Source organism: Alligator mississippiensis, chromosome 4 (assembly GCF_030867095.1).
Source record: "Alligator mississippiensis isolate rAllMis1 chromosome 4, rAllMis1, whole genome shotgun sequence".
Taxonomy (NCBI): Eukaryota; Metazoa; Chordata; order Crocodylia; family Alligatoridae; genus Alligator; species Alligator mississippiensis.
Window position 1 is genome coordinate 27,841,310 of NC_081827.1, and position 18,727 is coordinate 27,860,036.

The window sequence follows — 18,727 nt, forward strand, 5'->3', positions numbered from 1 at the left end:
GCTGCTCTCTACAGTGGCATGAGGAAAGCTCCCATAGCCCCTCTTCTACCCACAGTGGCATGGGAAATGCTCTTGCCACCAATGCCCCACATCTGCAGGTTGCATCAAATGGCTCTGCAACCCTGATCCAGCTCATAGGCTGTAGGTTGCTGACCCCTGCTACTAAATAGCAAGATATTTAAGTTTTCTTTATTGCCATTGTTCTCTCATTATCATCTTTTGATACATATGCTTACATAGCATATAATGGCATATGTTTCTGATAAATACTTTTGGGGGGTTATTTTAAGTAAATAAAACACAATATGATCTAAATTACTGCAAAATATCATTTAAAAAGAAAGTCATGCTTTTCCTGGTACTGTCCAATTTGTTCCAATGAGGAAATAATGATTTACACAGTAAAAGGCAGAAAGATGAAGCAGTAGCTGAGAGAAAATTCAGAAACTACTGAGCATACAATATATTTACTGAGAAATATTCTAAAAGTTATTTCCCTAAAGGAATAATATGCAATTTCTGTAATGTTTTTAGTTTCTCTCTGGATCTGCTGTGCTACTGTAAAAATTCAGGGGTGACACCTGAGGAAATATGCATAGAGATTTTTCCAGGTGAGGTAGAAGGTTATTATAAAAATATAAGGTATAAATGTCTTCTGAAGATACTTTTCCACTCTTGTGGTGTGCACAATTACAGTCCTTTATGTACTGAGGTTATATAGTAGAATATATAAGTTGATGAACAGGACCCTAGAAATTTATTCTAGCTATTGCAGGACTCATATATTCTACCATCAGTTCCTATGGAAACTGAAAGGGTATTCTAGGTTATATCAGTATCAGCTGATTACACTGCAGAGGAATCTGTGGTTTATTTTAATCCATAATTCAAAAAGTATAAATTCATGCTTAATGTTTAGCTTGATAATTCTGAATTACTGAAGCATGGTTAGCACTTTGATTCCATTAGATAATGCTTCCAGATAAATTGAATATTTTTCAGACCATAATGGTAATATGGCAAATCTCAGAAGGTTTGCTTAAATCCTACGAAGTTTGACACTCAAATGCCAGATATAACTGAAATACACGTTTAGAAGATGCAGTTGGGTTTCGGTTCTGGATGAACAAGATGTATTTAGGTTCCAATTATTACTAGATCCCAACAGAATGCAGAAACCCAGCATCAGCTAAACTGATTAAGGAAACTCTTATTTCATAGATTTAAATGACAGGAAGAACCACTATGATCTTCTAGTCCAAGCTCCTAAGAACAGAGACCATAAGACTTCCCTGCTCCAAGTCCAAAAACTATAATTAAACAAGAGCATATCTTGTAGGAAGAAAAAAAACACATACAAACTTGATTTAAAATATACAATGCTGAGGAATTGACAATCACCTTAAGCTTTTCCAATGACTAATTGATCACACTGCAAAAAATCTACATGTTAATTCACATCCAAATTTCCATACTCTATATCAGTACTCACAGACTCTGATCAAGTCACCTTTTAATATTCTCCTTGATAAGCTAAACAGTTTGGACTCCTGGAGTCTCCCACTATAAGACATGATTTAAACACTTTAATATTTTTTCTGGTTTTTCCTAACCCCTCTCCAGATTTTAGATAACCAAGATGACAAAAGAAGAGCAGGTAAAATGTAAGTAAGTAGTCACACCAGTGCCAGAGATAAAACTTTTTTAGTCCTACTTGATGTTTTCTTAATGTTTCCTAATCTGAATGTCCCCAGACAGGCTCTAAATGAAGATAGCAAACCTGTGATTAAAACCCATATAGCTACTTTGGTTATTGGATGCCTGGAGTGCATACTGGGTGGAATTTAGATGTTGGGCTAGGTCTAAATAGGGACCTGGATATATATGTCCTATTTGGGTGCCTACACTGCCATTGAAATCAACAGACAAAATAATTATACTTATAGAAAAGCGAGAGAGGGGACTTACTGTATGTTCAGATGAAGACAGTGAAATTAGAATAATGATTTTCTTTAAATTTGCTGGATAGTTAACAGTACACATTTGCTTATAAGAGTAGTGTCTTTACTGTTAAGGAAATTGTTTTACCCTGCTTTCAAATGAGCACCATTTTCCACTGAAAATCATAGAAAAAACAAATATACCAGATGTATTCGTGAGTACCCAATCAGTTGACTGGGTGGGAGCTTAAACTCAGGTGACAACACAAAAGGATTTAATGTAGTTGGGGACCAGAGAGTTCACAAAGGTGAGAAGGACTGTGGATCTTATGGCAGTGTTAGAAGGATGCTGTAGCTGTGATGGTCCAGGTTATTAGGCAAGAAGCAAGGATTCCTTATAGTGATATCTTTTATTGGACCAACTGCATAGTTGGGATGTAATTAGACAAGCTTTTGAATGCAAGACATTCTTCTTCAGGGGTCTGCTGTTTGGTTGTAATATTTCCTTTTATAATATTTATTTCTCTATTGTAATATTTCTGTTTTAAATAGTTTCATGCTGTTACGTTGCATGCCTCAGTTTCCCTACATCCTTTCTGTAGTGGAGGGCCCAAAACTGAACACGGTACTCCAGGTGTGGCCTCACCAGTGCTGAATAGAAGGCAGTAAAACACTGGACCAGATTACCCAGAGAGGTTGTGGAATCTCCATCCTTGGAGGTTTTTAAGACCTGGCTACACAAAGTGTTGGCTGGGATGATCTAGTTGGAGATGGTCCTGCTTTGAGCAGAGGGTTGGACTAGATGACCTCCTGAGGTCCCTTCCAACCCTAATTTCCTATGATTCTATGAGCTTTGGTGCTTGGAACTTTGGACTTCACTTGTTCTCCCCAATAAGAGATTAAATCCCTCTCTCAGGAGCTGAACTGGAAGGTAGGTCCCTAAATTGGGGCAGGGGTGTACAGGCAGCAGATTGCAGCTCTGTCCCAGCTCCAGACCACACTGTCACCACTGCAAGATCCCAGCCCTGGCCCCAAAGTAGCTCTCTGCCTAGCCACACACCCTGCTAGTGCTGCTGGGGCTGGTCTCCACAGAAAACCTGACCCTGCACTGTCACTGCACCACCGCTACTGGGGTCTCCATGGAAACTGGCAGCAGCGACATGGACAGTGGCTGCTGGGAAATGGAGCTTGGCCACCAGCTGGATCCGTCATTTTGCCAAACCTTGCTCTAAAAGCACATCTGAGCTGATTTGTGCACCTTGGTGGTGTGGAACAAGGGGCTACGTCATCTCCTTAATTTCCCCACTGCCCCAGACTTGCACCATGATGCCCCCACTTTCCCCACTGCCCCACAGGGAAAGTGCCACAAGGTAACAGACATCTGCCACAATAAAGCAGCAAAGTCTATTATTACCTTTTGTTGTGTCACTGATTCTCCTGTCATGTGGTGCGAGAAAGGGTAAAGACACCTACTTAGTCATCATTTGTGCCACCTTAAAAAGTTAAGGTGGCACAAATGAGAATTCAGAAACAATATCTGTTCCCACCCTTAGAGCCCAGACACGGTCCTGAGCAAGCATCACAGCAAAGTTGGGGGTGGGTGTTCTGTTACAAGAGAGTTTTACCAGACCAGAATACAAAGTGTTTTCATGGAATATGTTTGCAGCACATAGACTTAAAGAAGACAGTTAGCAGGTGCCAAAGTGCAAATTAATGTATCTATAACTGGGATTAAAATGTTAGAACTCACTGGCTAATATGTAGTAAAAATAAAAAGCACCTGTTTACACTAGGCTTTGTGTTGAATAAGGACAAGGGTGACTGTTTTGGCTATCACCCATTAACAAAGCACAATCTAAATTCAATTATTTTTTTGTAGTCAAAACAGTTCCATACAGTCAAAACAGTGAGACAATCCAATTCTGCTAGAAATACCTAGCTTGTTAGTTTCCATAGTTCTGACTCCAAACTCTGTCCAAATTAAGAAAATAGGTAACATTCAGGAAACATGTTAATGTTACCAAGCTGCACCTATAGACGACAAGAGATAGCGAAGTTTGGTGTTTAAAAACAAAAGGTGGTTACAGTCAACCCTCAGGCTATCTCACACATTTTAAACATCAGGGACTCTGCTGCTCTAGGGGCCAAGTGGTATTCAGGAACTTACCAACATGTTGGAATTAATGTTTACTATATTAAACACACCTCATATCCTAGTCTAGACCCTAGGAGGAACACAGAAAGCTATACTCCAACACATTTTCAAGTGTAGGACACTCCTCACATAACTAGTCCAGATCTGATTTTGCCCCTACCTTTTTAGTTAAGGACTAAAGAGCACTAAGGGTGCCTATACATGAGCAGTGAGGCTGCTCCAATGTGCTGTAATTACAGGGTGTCAGAGCAGGCTCAATTAATCGAGTCTGCTGGAGCGTGGTAATTACTGTGCTCCAACAGATTCCAGTTTCTCGTGTATCAGCATCCCCAGGCTTAAAAATGCCAGTAGGGGTGCTTAAACTACAGCTCATCGAATGAGCTTTGGCAGAAGGGTCGCTTTTAACTATTTTTAAGAATGGGGATGCTGATACACGAGATGCTCCAGGCACTTTAATTAGAGGTACTTAAAGTGCTCCTCCCCACCACTCAAAGCACATGTATAAACACTCTAACTATACAGCCTGCAGTTCACAGTAGGACTGGCTAGCCCCAGAGGTGGAATTCAAAGAAAAGGGGAGGGGAGGGAGAGAGGAGGAATAGAGCTCTTTACACCTTTCTCACCATCCTCTCACATGCACAGGGCACTCTAGCAGGTATATTCTCCCCCTGCTGCAAACAGGATGTATATATAACATCGAGTCTAGCCTTGCTTTTGCTGAAGGGTAGTTAATTAAAAGGAAAAACATAAAACTCAAACCTGTGTTTGCCCCTGAGCTTAACCAGTCCTACATTTTTTCCTGCCAGACTTATCTCTACCAGGTTCTAATTTCTTCTGTCACAATGGATGCTGAAACCTTTCTAATATCTCTGATAAGTTGACAAAAGCTATCTGCTGATACGACCACACATTCACACAAAAGTTCAAGTAACTGACATTAGAATGACTTATCAGACATGTCCTAAATTTCTGTATTGTACCCTAGTCTACCACTTTGTTACAGACACTAAATTGAGACAGATACTTTATCAGGATCTCCTCTGGGTGACCAATTTAACCAAATAACATGGAAATGTAATGATTGCTGCTTAACGGGAACTATATCAGTACAATTTCTGACAGTGTCAAGGGGTCAAATGATGCTTAAATGGGTGTTAAACAGGTGTAAATTTCTGAACACCAATCTCTTAAATAGAGATATCATCAAATAAAGAATAAAAGAATATGTAATATAGTGAACACCATTTTCATTACTGAATTTATATTCTAAATACCACTTTATTTCAGTTCATGTCTTTTCAGACTTTTTGTAAGTGGCTTATATTCTTTATATAGACAAAAGGCCACCTGTAGTTTGTGTTCCGCTTGAGGGTTTTTTTTGTATTATACTACAAAATAAAGCCGAGAAATTATAATGTTCACAATTAGAGGTGCACTGATACATCAGTTCAATACTGGATCAGCACTGATATAAAGAAAATTTATTGTATTGGAAATTGGCCTGATGTGGCCAATAATTTGCCCAATAAACGCCCGTGCATGTGTGCCGCCACAGCACAGCATGCAGGCAGTGAGGAGCACAGCCTGGCAGCTTGGAGAGTTGTATGCAGCTAGTAAGTTTGTTGTGGTGGAAAGGGATGGGGGAGAGAAGGGGTATGAGGGAGCAGATCAACATCCCCAGTGGTGAGGGAGGGAGTGAAGCAGGGGCAGGTGCTGCCCAGCTGAGGTGGGGCAGGGTGGGGCGCAGGATGGAGCCGCAGATCATTGCGGGGGCAGCTCCTGCCACTGCATATAACCTGGGAGGGCACGGGGGGGGGGGGCGTGCCCCCAAATCTGTGCAGGGGGCAGGGTGGGCTTCAACTGTGGGCTGGGGCCGGGGATATGCCAGGCTCTTCCTGGCACGTGGGGGAAGACATGGGGGGGCATCTCCTGCCACTGGACACACCCTGGGAGGGCACAGGGCGGGGGCGTGTGCCCCCAAATCTGCGTGGGGGGGGCAGGGGGGGCTGCAGCTATGGGCTGGGACCAGGGATGCGCCAGGCTCTTCCCGGCACATGGGTGGGGAGTGATTGGGCCGGGACTGTGCTCAGGACAGGTGGCGGTGGCAGCGCTGGGAGGGGGAGTTATGGGGGGACTACAGTGGAATTTGGGGTGGCTGCCCCCTCCCCGTAGCCACCTTCCCAGTACTGCTGCTGCTGCCTGCCCCAAGTGCAGCTCGGTGCAGCCCCAGCCCCAGCCTGCTGCTGCAGTCTGCCCCACCCCCGCACAGATCCAGGGAGCATATGCACCCACATACCCTCCCGGGGTGCACACAGCAGCAGGAGCTGCTCACCACCCCACACCCCATTGACAACCCGCGGCTCCATCCTGTGCCCGCTCCCCCTCCCCCCCCCCCCGCTGGGCAGTGCCTGCCCCATCCCCAGCCCCACTCCCTCCCTCACCACAGGGGCCTTTATCTGCCTCCCCCCCACGCCCCTTCCCTCCCCCTTCTACCAAAACAGACTTATCAGCCGCACACATCTGTTTCAGAAATTGGATCTGTATCAGCTGATATGCCTCAGAAATCAGCTATTGGTATCGGCCCCCAAAATCTCTATCGGTGCACCCCTATTCACAATGTAACACGGGCAGGTAAATACATAATTGCAGTACAAGCCGGTGTCTTCCACTGCCTGCATTACTCAGTTGGGTGATAAGTAACAGGCACATGATATAATATAGGACCTATTATATAGTTTTATATTGATGCAAAGGCAAAACTTATGGCTCATCTTCTGCCCAGCATTATACTTCAGTATTTGGCATATGAAATAAACTGTACTGCAGGAGGCTGGAGGAGAACATACAAACAACCAACAGACATGATAAAGAAGACCAGGAAGGACTATTTTGTGATTCGACTTTGTTTCTACAATAAGGTGCTTTTTTTCAACACTAGGTAATTTTCAGATACAGCACTGGCTTCCTTGTAGTTGGGTTATCTTAAAAAGAAATAATCTGAAGAATGTAATTGAAAGTATGTCGATCAAATATGAAAATTACATTAATCCAGGAAAAATCTTTTCATTAGGAAAAAGGCTAAAATTCAAAATTTCAGTAAACTAGGGAAACTGATTGTCAATAAAATTAAATAAATTAGCAGATATAGGTAAGATTCAGATGCAGAAAAAAACAGAATGGAAAAACACTGACTAGGCAGTAGTAGTATGAAGGGCCTCAGGAGTAATGAATTAAACTGAGCAAGTCAACAATGTAACACTATCATATTTTCTTAACTAGATATTAGATTTTGCTAAAGAGGAACAAATGAGATAGTTATTCCACTGAGCATAATACCACCTGGCATAAATATAAGAATGTATCTTGTGAATCTGAGTGCATTTTGACAATGAAAGAAGCTAGCAAATGAAGCCTCAGCATACATATTTTTTAGAGATCTTTAAGGCTATATTTGACATTAATCAATTTAGAATTCAGATTAACTTGATAAAACTACTGTAAATCAGGAAGGTGAACTGCATAAACATCTAGGTAAACAGGTCTCAAAATGAGTTGCGTGCCATACTCATAGTTCACAGAGTTTCTGCTGGGGATTTATAAAAAAAGTGGTTAGGCACGTGATGCTGGCACCCACCCACTCATTTGCATCCAGCTTCTAGACTACATTAAGGTACAAATTAATTTAAATATGTTTTTAGTTAAATGTGGTTCACAATATGAAAATATGAACAGCCCTATTCTAAGGATGTGGACACACAATTTTGGAGCCATTCCAAAAGGGCCACAACTATTATACTCTTAGATGTAACTAATTGTTACACCTGGAAAGCTGGAAATCATACAAATATAGAAAACTGCTCCAATTTTAACACACTTTAACAAAGCCCAATCACATAAAACCTAATTAAATCAATTTAGTGCAATCACCTACCCTGGAGGTCTTCAAGAGAAGACTGGACAGTCACCTTGCTGGGGTCACTTGACCCCAGCTGTATTTCCTGTTTAGTGCAGGGGGGTTGGACCCAATGATCTTCTGAGGTCCCTTCCAGCCTACATTCTATGAATCTATGAATTTTAATATTCACATAACTGATTACTCTTCTAGATCAACTTAGCATTTCTTGATAACCATGGCACTTATGAAACTCCCATGTCTATCCAGGTTCGGTCCACTATGGATTTGAACTTTGTTTCAGGACTAAAAGTTAATCACATAAATTCTCCTTCGTCATGAACTGACCACTGATTCATTCAATTCAAGTTTGGCATATTATCTCATTGAGGCATTTTTTTGATGGTCTGTCTGCACATCGCTGCAATCAACAAGTTTCCAGACAGCCTTGGAAAAAATACTGTTTAACCAGCCAACTACTGTATTAATGGCTTGGTTGTAATTGACATTGAACTTTTGTCTACACTGCTACTAGGGCACCTAGATGTACTCTCAGGTGCAATTTCCACAGGTTAAAACTGTTTTACATCAAATAAAGCGAGAGGGAGAAGAGCTATGGTGGTGGTGGTAATAGAAGACTTGTGCTCAGTTCACCTGACTATAACGAAAAGTGTGTTTTAAGCCGCAGGCAGTGTACATAGAAGGCAAAGAAAGTTTTCCTCAGCTCTTTTATAGCATCTACAACAGTGTATTCAGCAGAAATATTCCAGGAAATTTATCTGACAGCCTGGTTTATTTTAGCTGATTCCATCTGTATGGAAAGCTGGGTTTCTTGCTGTGGTTGCAAAGAGGATGGAGCTAGACTGTTCTCAGTGATGGCAGATGACAGAACAAGGAGCAATGGATTCAAGTTGCAGCAAGGGAAATTTAGGTTAAATATCAGGAAAAACTCTCTCACTAGGAAGGTAGTAAAACACAGGAACAGGTTTATCAGAGAGGCTGTGGAATATCCATTCTTGGAGGTTTTTAAGACCTGACTAGACAAGCCTTGGATGGGATGGTATAGTTGAGGATGGTTCTACTTTGAGCAAGGGACTAGATGACCTCCTGAGGTCTCTTCCAGCCCTAATTTTCTATAAATCTATTATTCTTCTTCTGATTAGACTCAGGACAACTATAAGCAAACTGCACCTTTACAACATGCACATACTCATGCAAGAAACCACAGTGGTGTATTTCTTCTCCTTTCAAAAATGTTCTCCTAAGTGGAACACATTGTTGAATGAGCTTTCAGTGGAAATCAGACTAACCAAAATGTAAGAATTTTAAACAACAAGATCTTGGATTCAACAACAAGCAGCTTAGCTCATATGTCACCTCTCAGCTGCTGAGAATGCTGATGGTACTTCCCAGTGACTAACTTTGGGGTTACACCTTTTATATAAACCACCTATTTTACAGATGTGTACAAAATGTGAACCTCTATCTTCCCTCCCATTCTTGCATGAATGAAGAAAGGTTTTATTTCTTTTTTCTTGAAGTTCCCTTGCTCTTTTTTTCCTTGAGAACCTCTTGGTCCTCCTCTTTGGAGGACAGTCTTTTACTCTCCAAGTCTCTTGATTGTTGACCTCCACTTCCACCGTTAGTCTTTAGGCTACAGCAAGAAAGGGAAAATGAAAAAAGGTTTTCACTATCTATCCTCCCCTTCCTTCAGCAACTATTTTTGGGATCCCTGGCTCAAAACCTCCCACAAGAGGCAGTATCACTAAGGTAGAGATGGCTCTCGAGAGCTTCACGGAGATCTCACAGAGCGACAACTATGAAACTGATCAGGTCTTGTTAACTATCCTCTGCTGCTGATCTACACAGCTGTGATGACCATAAGGGTCAATGTAAGTGCCTATATTTAGACTTCAGAAGATAGCCACAAACTCACTTTTTAGATACACATCCCTCAGGTTATCTTCAGGGGCATGAGTATAATGTTTAAATTCTTAAGAGACTGAGGCATATACCCCCATACTCACTCGGGAAAGGGAAGAAAAAAAAGGAAGACGCTCTTGTTTTCATTCTAACTCTTGGAGGACATCCAACATACAATGGTGACAGGCACCAAAATAAAAACATAGATGGGATTAAAGCAGGCAGAAAAGCTAAGCAGTGCTTCCTGTGCATTATTAGCAAATGTGTAAATGGATTTTTCAAGCCCGGATGCAAGTTTATATCTATATACCTTGTCAAAATTGACAGTGATTGCCCAAATGATTACAGATAACAGCTACAATTTCTTCGCTGGACAAATGTTAGAAGCATTCACTTTAATAGTACTGTGCCTCATCATGGGTGACAATGACCACAATAACTCAGAATAGCTTCACCTGAAAAACATGAGATTCCTAGGGCACTTTTCCACATGCAACAATGAGGGGGGGGGGCAGCACTTTAATTAGAGCAGCTCTGAGAGCTGCTCTAATTAAAGCATGGTAATGTCTCATGTATCAATGTCCCCATGCTTAAAAATGGCAGCAATGAGCTATGCAGCATTGGTCAGGTCACAGCTGCAGTACTGCATCCAGTTTTGGGTGCTGCACTTCAGAAGGGATGTAGATAACCTGGAAAAGGTTCAGAGGAGGACCACCCATCTGGTTAAAGGCCTACAGGAAAAACCCTACAAGGACCAACTGAGGGACCTGAACCTCTTCAGCCTCCACAAGAGAAGGCTGAGAGGTGAAGTTGTGGCCAGCTACAAACTCATCAGGGGGGACAGCAGGAAATTGGGGATATGATGTTTACCAGGGCACCCATCTGGGTAACTAGAAACAATGGCCACAAACAGGGAGAGCAAATTTAGACTGGACATCAAGAAAAAATTCTTTACAGTGAGGATTGACAAAACATGGAATGTGCTTCCAAGGGAAGTGGTGCTGTCCCCTTTCTTGGAGGTATTTAAGAAGAGATTGGACACACACCTGGCTGGGGTCATCTAACCCCAGCACTCTTCCCTGCTCAGGGCAGGGGGTTGGATTCAATGATCTAATAGGTCCCTTCCAACCCTAAAATCTATGGAATCTATGATTAACCACCTCTTAAGCTGTAACCCAGCAATACATTAATGTGTCATAAAACAAGAAATAAGCCACAAAATTATCCCACAAAGTGTGTAATAACTTTGTGGCTAGTTCCTATTACACTATTAACTGAACATGTGGCCAGAAGTGTCCCCCGCTGCTGGGAGCCCAGATCAACTGACAAAGTTCCCAGCCACGGGAGCATATGGTGAGCCCCTACACTGGCAGCCCTGCCAGCCAAGGAGGCTTCCAGCTGTGAGAGCCTGCTATATGCCAGTATAGGGAGAAACTGGGATCATGAGCTGTGGAAGTAAGGCATGTTGTAAGACACTGGAAATAAGGCATGATGGGATCTAATGCTTGATGCCACAATCATACCTCCTGCCATGCATGTGTGGCATGGCAAGAAGCGTAACTGTGTGGATTGTGCATCAGACCTCATCACACCTTTATCTGCAAGTCTGGCCAGGACCTAATTGTTATGTGTGTACTGCAGCTGAGAATGATTCAGAGGCAGCAAAACCACTCCAATTTTAACCCTTGGTGACTGAGGGTTATAGTTTTAGTGGTTTTGCTGCAACTGAACTGTTCTCAGATCTTTTAAGGTAACCAGCTGCTGACCTGCTAAAAAGGTTCCACGCACTCCCGTGTTCGCAACATGACAGTCTTTTATTTAAAAGATTTCTGTTTAATGTCCCCCCCCAAGCTTTTCTTCAGGTGCCTATTGATAAATGACTGTAAGGTTAGTAACAGCTGCCTTGTTTGAAATATTGGTATTTAATTTTAAAAGGAGATACATATATGGTCAAATTTTGGTCTTAACCTCAACTCTCTACCTTTCCAAAGGAAAAAAAAAATCTAGGTACAGTAAAATCCCTGTTATCCAGGATTTTACTAACCAGCACACTCTAGTAACCAGAATTCCCAGCTGGCCGGCCAGACGTGGTGGGGCAGGGTGGGAAAGCTTGCATGAGGCCACCACTACCCACCAGGCTGTGCTGTCGCTGCTCCATGTGCCGTGCCCACCCCCCCCAACTCTGTGACCAACCAGAAACCCTGTGCCCTCAGGTAACTGCCATTTTTACATTACCGGCACTCCCCATTCCCCACTTGGGCTGGATATCAGGGATTTTATTGTATTTCTTTTATCAAGCATCACTGAAAATTATTTTCAGATAACTCTCAAGACACTATAGGCATGTGCTCATCTGAGATAGGTCAGACGAGCTTATGAAGACATCTGATGAGATGCTGTTTGTTTTTCACTAATGTTTCACTAAGCTGTTTCAAACCCGCTTCTGATTTGGCTTAAAAAAAAAGCAAAGGGCGAACTTTTTGGGATGCCTTGGTATAGTGATGCCAAGTGTCACCAGACCTAGCTTCTAAGCACCAGGCTCTGGAAATGGAAGCCACAAACCCAAGTTAGGAACCTGAATTATCTATACAGGAAATAGGGAGAGACGGGCGCCAATTTTCAGCATACTGAGCAGCGGGCAGCCAAGCCAAGCAATAGGAAACTCTGAAGAGAACTGCATTTTTTAACTCCTGCCTCTTCTGGAATTCAGCATGTAACATGTCCCTTTACATCCAAACAACTGGCCCTTTCTCTTCAGCTAAGATATGACTAGAAGAGGAAGGGGGCTATTAGTCAATTTTTTTTAATGAAATCTTCATATTTTCCCAAGGAGGAATCAACTGTGATCACCTGAGACCTGAGATACTGCTCCTGCCTTGGTTCAAGTTAATTTGCATCATAACAGAGCCTCACAGGAGAACTCAGAGACTCTTCATCAGCTAAGAACTGCCTGCCCAGAGGAGCTTTCCATCTACTGACTCCTCAGTGAAATCCTATGAAATATGAACTTTCATGTCTACCCAGGAGAACTTTTATAATATTTTCTCTGATGCCTGATGAAGGGTGTTTGTGCCCAACAGCTTGCAATTAAAGAATTTTTATTGCAACAATCTTGTTGGTCTAATAAAAGATATCACCTCTACCATGAGCCCTGGTTGCTTTTTCCTCCAAAACAATATGGCTACAACCTGGATACCCGAGTGCTTAGAGCACTTGTTCAGGAAGTGGAAGACCTGGGTTCTAGTCCCAACTTTACTCTGCCAAAGACAGTGCCTTAATCACTATGCTGTAGGCTAAGATGAACTAAGGGCATTTTCCAAACCACTGCTGAAGCTAGGACAGAGGTAGAAATAAAGGAAGTTTCATGGAACCAGAGAGAAAGCAACATGGAATCTAACTGTAACCCTGAGATGCAGGCAGTTTCTTGGGAGGGGACAATCCTGGATTCTGGTCCTTCCTTTAGTGACAGTACATGCATTTTGCATTGCAGAGTCACTGGATAAAATGCATAAATATTCTCAACAGCAGGGTCCTAAACTTAGAGGAGTGCCCACATCACTGGGTTATGAAGTCATGCTTATTGTCTCTTGGGCCCCATTAATTTTGCATTCTTCACCATACTTCAGAAGAAGTAACAAGCAGCCCCAGCCTAGCTTTGCCTTCAGATAGGTAGTTAGGGTACTTTTGCAACATGATATATGTGGATTTGAACACTCTTAGTCTGACAAGAGCACTGAATCCTCACACTTCCTGGGCTCTAACCATTAAGCTACTGCATAAAATGGGACCACCAGCACCTCATTCACCAGCCATGGTTTTGCACAAAAGTAGCCATGGATGCTGAATTCAATGGTGCCCAGTGATGTTCAGCATACTCTAGGCACTCCTATCAGATCAGGTCTCAAGGTACTTAGGAGCAGGGATGACAAGTCTGTGAATCCCAAAGAACCATAGGGCTGATCCAAAATGCATCCATCTAGGTATGGGCAGTAGCTGTGTTTTAGGCACCTAAGCATGTTTTCTAGTGAAAACCTGGAACCTTAGGAGGTCCCAAGGGCCTAAAGCAGTTAGGCAGATTTCTCTGAAGCATTCTTGGACTCAGATGCCTAAGTTATGCCTAAACAGAATTTTAGGTATCAAGATTCCTTTGTGAAGCACGCCTAACCTGTTCAATAAATCAAGAATGCAAAAGCCATCTTTAACTGGACATGGGAAAAGGGAGATGTCAATCTGCAATTCTGTTGCCTTCAGCAAAGTGCCTTATCATTCCAAGCCCCCAAGGCCCAGAATAGACTCCCTCCAGAGGTGATGCATGCACCTTCTCTGGACACTTTCAAGAAACATTTGGATGCCTATCTTACTGGGATCCTTTGACCCTAGCCGACTCCCTGCCCCTTGGGCAGGAGGCTGGACTCGATGATCTTGCAAGGTCCCTTCTAGCCCTAATGTCTATGAAATCACTTTATTGCAGTCTGATTAACAAAGAGTTTTTAATCATACTATATGCAGTGTACTGCAAGAAAGAGAGAAAAAAACATTGTCTCCTACCATCCTTAATTACAGTCATTCACAACATCAGCCAAGGTCAAGAAATGCATCAAACTGTTCAAAACAGTATTTAGAAAATAAAGTAGAAATATAAAAAAGCTGTATTTTGTTCATTTGCATTATTTCAAGCTTTTTAGCTGTACAACAATATTACTACTTTGTTAAAAAAACCCTTATACCTGTATTTCTTGGCTCAAGCAATTTAAAAGGCTTTTGAAGATGCAAATTATATTAGCAACTTGTTATATTATCTTCTTTTTATTTTTTTAGATTTATGTTCTTGAAGTCTCTAGCCTAGCACTAGACAAAATTCTATAGAATAAGACATCATTACAGACATTTTCTACCTAGCTTTGTAAAATAGTTATTTTTTATACCAGCATAGTTAATTTCTTTTCTCTTTCAAGGTGGATCTAAGAATTCACAGAAATAAACTGTTCAGGATAAACCACCTGTAGCAACTTTTGTACAGGTTTCATAACTCTTTCCAAAAGAATGACTGAACTTGGTAAAGGCACAATGCAATAAGAACATTCAAAATCAATCAATCAATCAATTGAAAAAAATATCAAGGGACTATGAAACTCAGCTCTTACAAATGTGAATCATAAAGCTTACCCACATAGAAATCATCTGTTTAATATAGTAGAATAATGTTTAATCTGTTGTAGAGGAGAGCGTGATCTACTGAACAGAGCACTGGAGAGAGATGCTCCAGATATCTCAAAGCCCAACTCTACTATTAGTTTCTTGGGTGAACTCAAACAAGTCACTTCCATCACCTTATACATCAAGTTTACCATTTTGGTAGTCAAATGGGGATATTGTGCGAACCTTTTTTGTAAAGCACTTCTTAAAAGAAGTAAATAAAAAGTTAGGGACTAGTAATGGTGGGTACATGATCTAAGTATGTAATACAAGTAAATTAAGGACATAAAGCTACAAATTAAAAACTACAGTAATTAAATATAGAAGTAAAATAATTTTAGAATAATACAAGTGTGAAATTACAACTCACTATGCTTAATTGCACAGAGTAGTAATGTTCAACCTCCAGCCTGCAAGAAGGACCCCTGGGGACACCTGTCGTCTGGATGACATGGCCTAATGTGCCAGATCGTTCTAGCATGTGATTGCTCCATGGCTGCATCCAGTGAGTAGGGTCAGGCTGTGGGTGAATCTAGTATGTGGGATTGCACCTGAGTGCTAGATCACACTCAAAGACTGACACATGCTTGATCAGGAGTGCAGATTGACCCTGCACATGTAATCTAGCCCATAGTGCTGGATGGGGTAAGCACCACTGGTATAGAGGTTTGTCAGCTCAGAATGGTTAACACACAAAGTTGAGCCATGGGGGGATTCCTGTTATACAAAACACAAAAGAAAAAAGCAGGAGAATCCAAAACATTTATATGTTTGATCTCAAGGTTTGGAACGTGAAAATGCAGATGTTTATCATGTAAACCAATAAAGCCACCATGGTAAGAAATTTGATACAAAGACGGTAACAGTTGCTCACCTTTCTAATTCTAGATTCTTCAACCCAATGGCAGGAAGAACACCTGCTAAAGCATGTTTTTGTCTATATCGCTAAATCAGTAACGCAATTCTTACAATACTTCACCACAACACTTTCATTTTTCTTTCACTTTTGATACAATTAAGCACTAATAATGTTCTTTTAAACAATCCTCCATTTGATTGGAAACAGGTCACTGGCTAAAGCACAACAGTCATCTACTCTAATAATCTCTTGATTATCTTGATACAGTCTGAAATGTCTAATAAAACTGTCAATTCTACAAATGAAGTGAGATTAATTTTCCTGGGATTTATTTGTCAGTTCTGTTTTACTATTTAACAAACAGAAAATCATCACACAAGGTCAAACCTGATGTGAAAAGGACACAAATTGCAAGGCCCGAACGCTAATTTTAAAGATCTTTTTGCTATATTTACAATATAAATGATAACTTTCTTTCTCTTAGACCTTCTCTTTTTTTTCCACAAGCATAGTAGGCATTGGGTAAACGATCCTAGAACAAGTCACAGCACTGTACATCATGGCTGCAGTGAGAAATGGCAGCACGGGTGTCATAGACACACATGGGAGGGGAAAAAACATCAACAACAAAAAGAAACAGAAGAGATTTCACTACAAGTGTGCAACGGATCAATCTTTTAAACACTCCACTATCCATTCCAGAGGTTCTCAACCAGGGTGTCACAAGAGCCTTTCAGGGAGCCAAGATACGGATGCCACCACTGCAACAAAGTGAAACTGCCCAGTATACCTTGTGCAAAGCCAGACTGGGAAGGGCTGAGTAGGAGCATGCTCTACTGCCTGAATTACAATTATCTGATAAACCTAAAGGAAGCAGAAACACTTGCTTCTGCCACAGCCCTTTCCCAGTCTGGCTCTGCCCAAGAGGAACCTGATGAAGAATGATTTGCATTCAAAAGCCTGGCTAAGTCTATCTCAACCAAGTGGTTGGTCTAATAAGATTTCACCCATAAAAAACCCTTGCCCCTCATATAATTTTTCTCAAGTTTTCAGGCCCTGATCCTGTAAAATCTTATTTATGCGAGTAAATTTAACTCCCGCAATTAGCTCCATTCATTTCCGTAGATGTTCTTATGCAACTGAGAATTACTCAAAAAGAAACTTTTTTTCCTATAGACTTGGATTCTCAGTTTAAGAATCCTCTAACAAACAAAACAAAATTAGCTTCAACACTTTTCTTTGCTTTTGAAAGAAAACAAAATGCATTTTACCTGAGTCTCTACGCCTTGCTCAAGCAAACGTTTAGCCTGATTTTCAACCTCTAGTCGAGCTCTGGCAATAAAAAGCAGGTCATTTTCAATGACTTCTATTCCAGATAGATCTATTCCTTGGGTAAGGTAATCTATAAAAACAACAGAATTTTTATAAGTACGACATGAAACATTTTAGACTTACTGACATTTAAAACTTATAGTTCACAAGTGGCATTTTCAGACACAAATCTTGACATAGAATGTATTCAGGTAAATTATTATACCAGGCTCCCTGAAAAAATTTAAAAAACCATTAAAAAAGACGCATATATACAAACTACAGCCAACAGACTGCACTCATTTTATAGCATTTCTTTAAAACCAGACAGACATTTCCAGATAGTTGGGTGTTATAATTAAAGTGAAGAAATCATGATTTAGAGTTTGCAGCCTGTCAACGATGGTAGAAAAATCTATTTTTAAATGGCAGGGGGGTGATCAGCTTTCCTTTTAATATTATAAGTTTACCCGTTTTTTATTAAATGATACTGGTGTCACTAAAACCACTGTTGTATACAGAACATCCTTCTTTCCAACTCCATTTGAAAAATTCTTCAATCAAATAAGTTTTTTCTCTTTTCATTTGTGGCTAACTTATTAAGAAACCTGATTTTGATCTGGCAGATACACTGCATGAATTTTTGTTTGTCCTTATTTTCCTCATGTGCTATCAAGAAAGAAGCTGAGAAACACATCAAAAATAAATCATCATGAATTGGGAGAATCGGGTAGTAGCTAAACACTTTTGCTTCTACATTGGATGATTATGATTTTTGCCATTTAGAGTGTGAAGACCATTTCTTCTTTGGTCAACAGTACTGAAATACATTATAACTGAGCAGTCGTTCATGACACTAGTAGTTATTATAGATGTTAAAGCAAACTGCTATAACCATGTTTTCATTCAAATTAAGTGAAATATCAAATTTATACATATCCCCAAAACAATGCCCTAATATATTATCCCTAGTACTTATAGTACAGACCACAGATACTTAATAAACAACATTAAAAAAATAATTATCTGAGACCATTCCCCCTTGTCCATACTTCCTCACTAAATTCAGTGTGAATCTCCAACCACCAGAAATTTGTCAGTGCTGTCACCCTCTCAAATTCATGATGTTATCTCCCTCAAAAATAACAAGCGGTTATGTCTTCCCTACTTATTTACAACCTTCTTTCCAAGCCAAAGAGATGACAGAGGAGAAAACGTTCTTGGTGTGTTCTCGACCCTTCTATACTACACTCAGTGTCTGTATAGGGAAGAGAACCATGCTATCAGGGGCAGATGGCGACAGGCGTGGGAAGGATGCAACCCGCTTTGATTCTTGGTCCACTAAAAATTTAAACCAACTGCCTGGCAACAGCAGCAGCATTTCTAGTCAGGCAGGGTAAGGGAGTCAACTGATTTTGTAGCTCATTATAATTAACTTGATTCCTTCTTAA

At 41.0% G+C, this 18,727-nt stretch overlaps 1 protein-coding gene across 2 annotated transcripts in view; it reads right to left on the minus strand.

Annotated features, from left to right (window-relative positions):
- COG5 (component of oligomeric golgi complex 5) overlaps nt 1-18,727 on the minus strand; it is a 355,827-nt gene that overhangs the window by 184,286 nt on the left and 152,814 nt on the right. For both annotated transcript variants that reach the window (XM_006257811.4, XM_019487452.2), the window contains exon 7: nt 17,237-17,367. In XM_006257811.4, the coding sequence (XP_006257873.1) occupies nt 17,237-17,367 (131 nt within the window). The remainder of the gene's footprint in view (nt 1-17,236; nt 17,368-18,727) is intronic.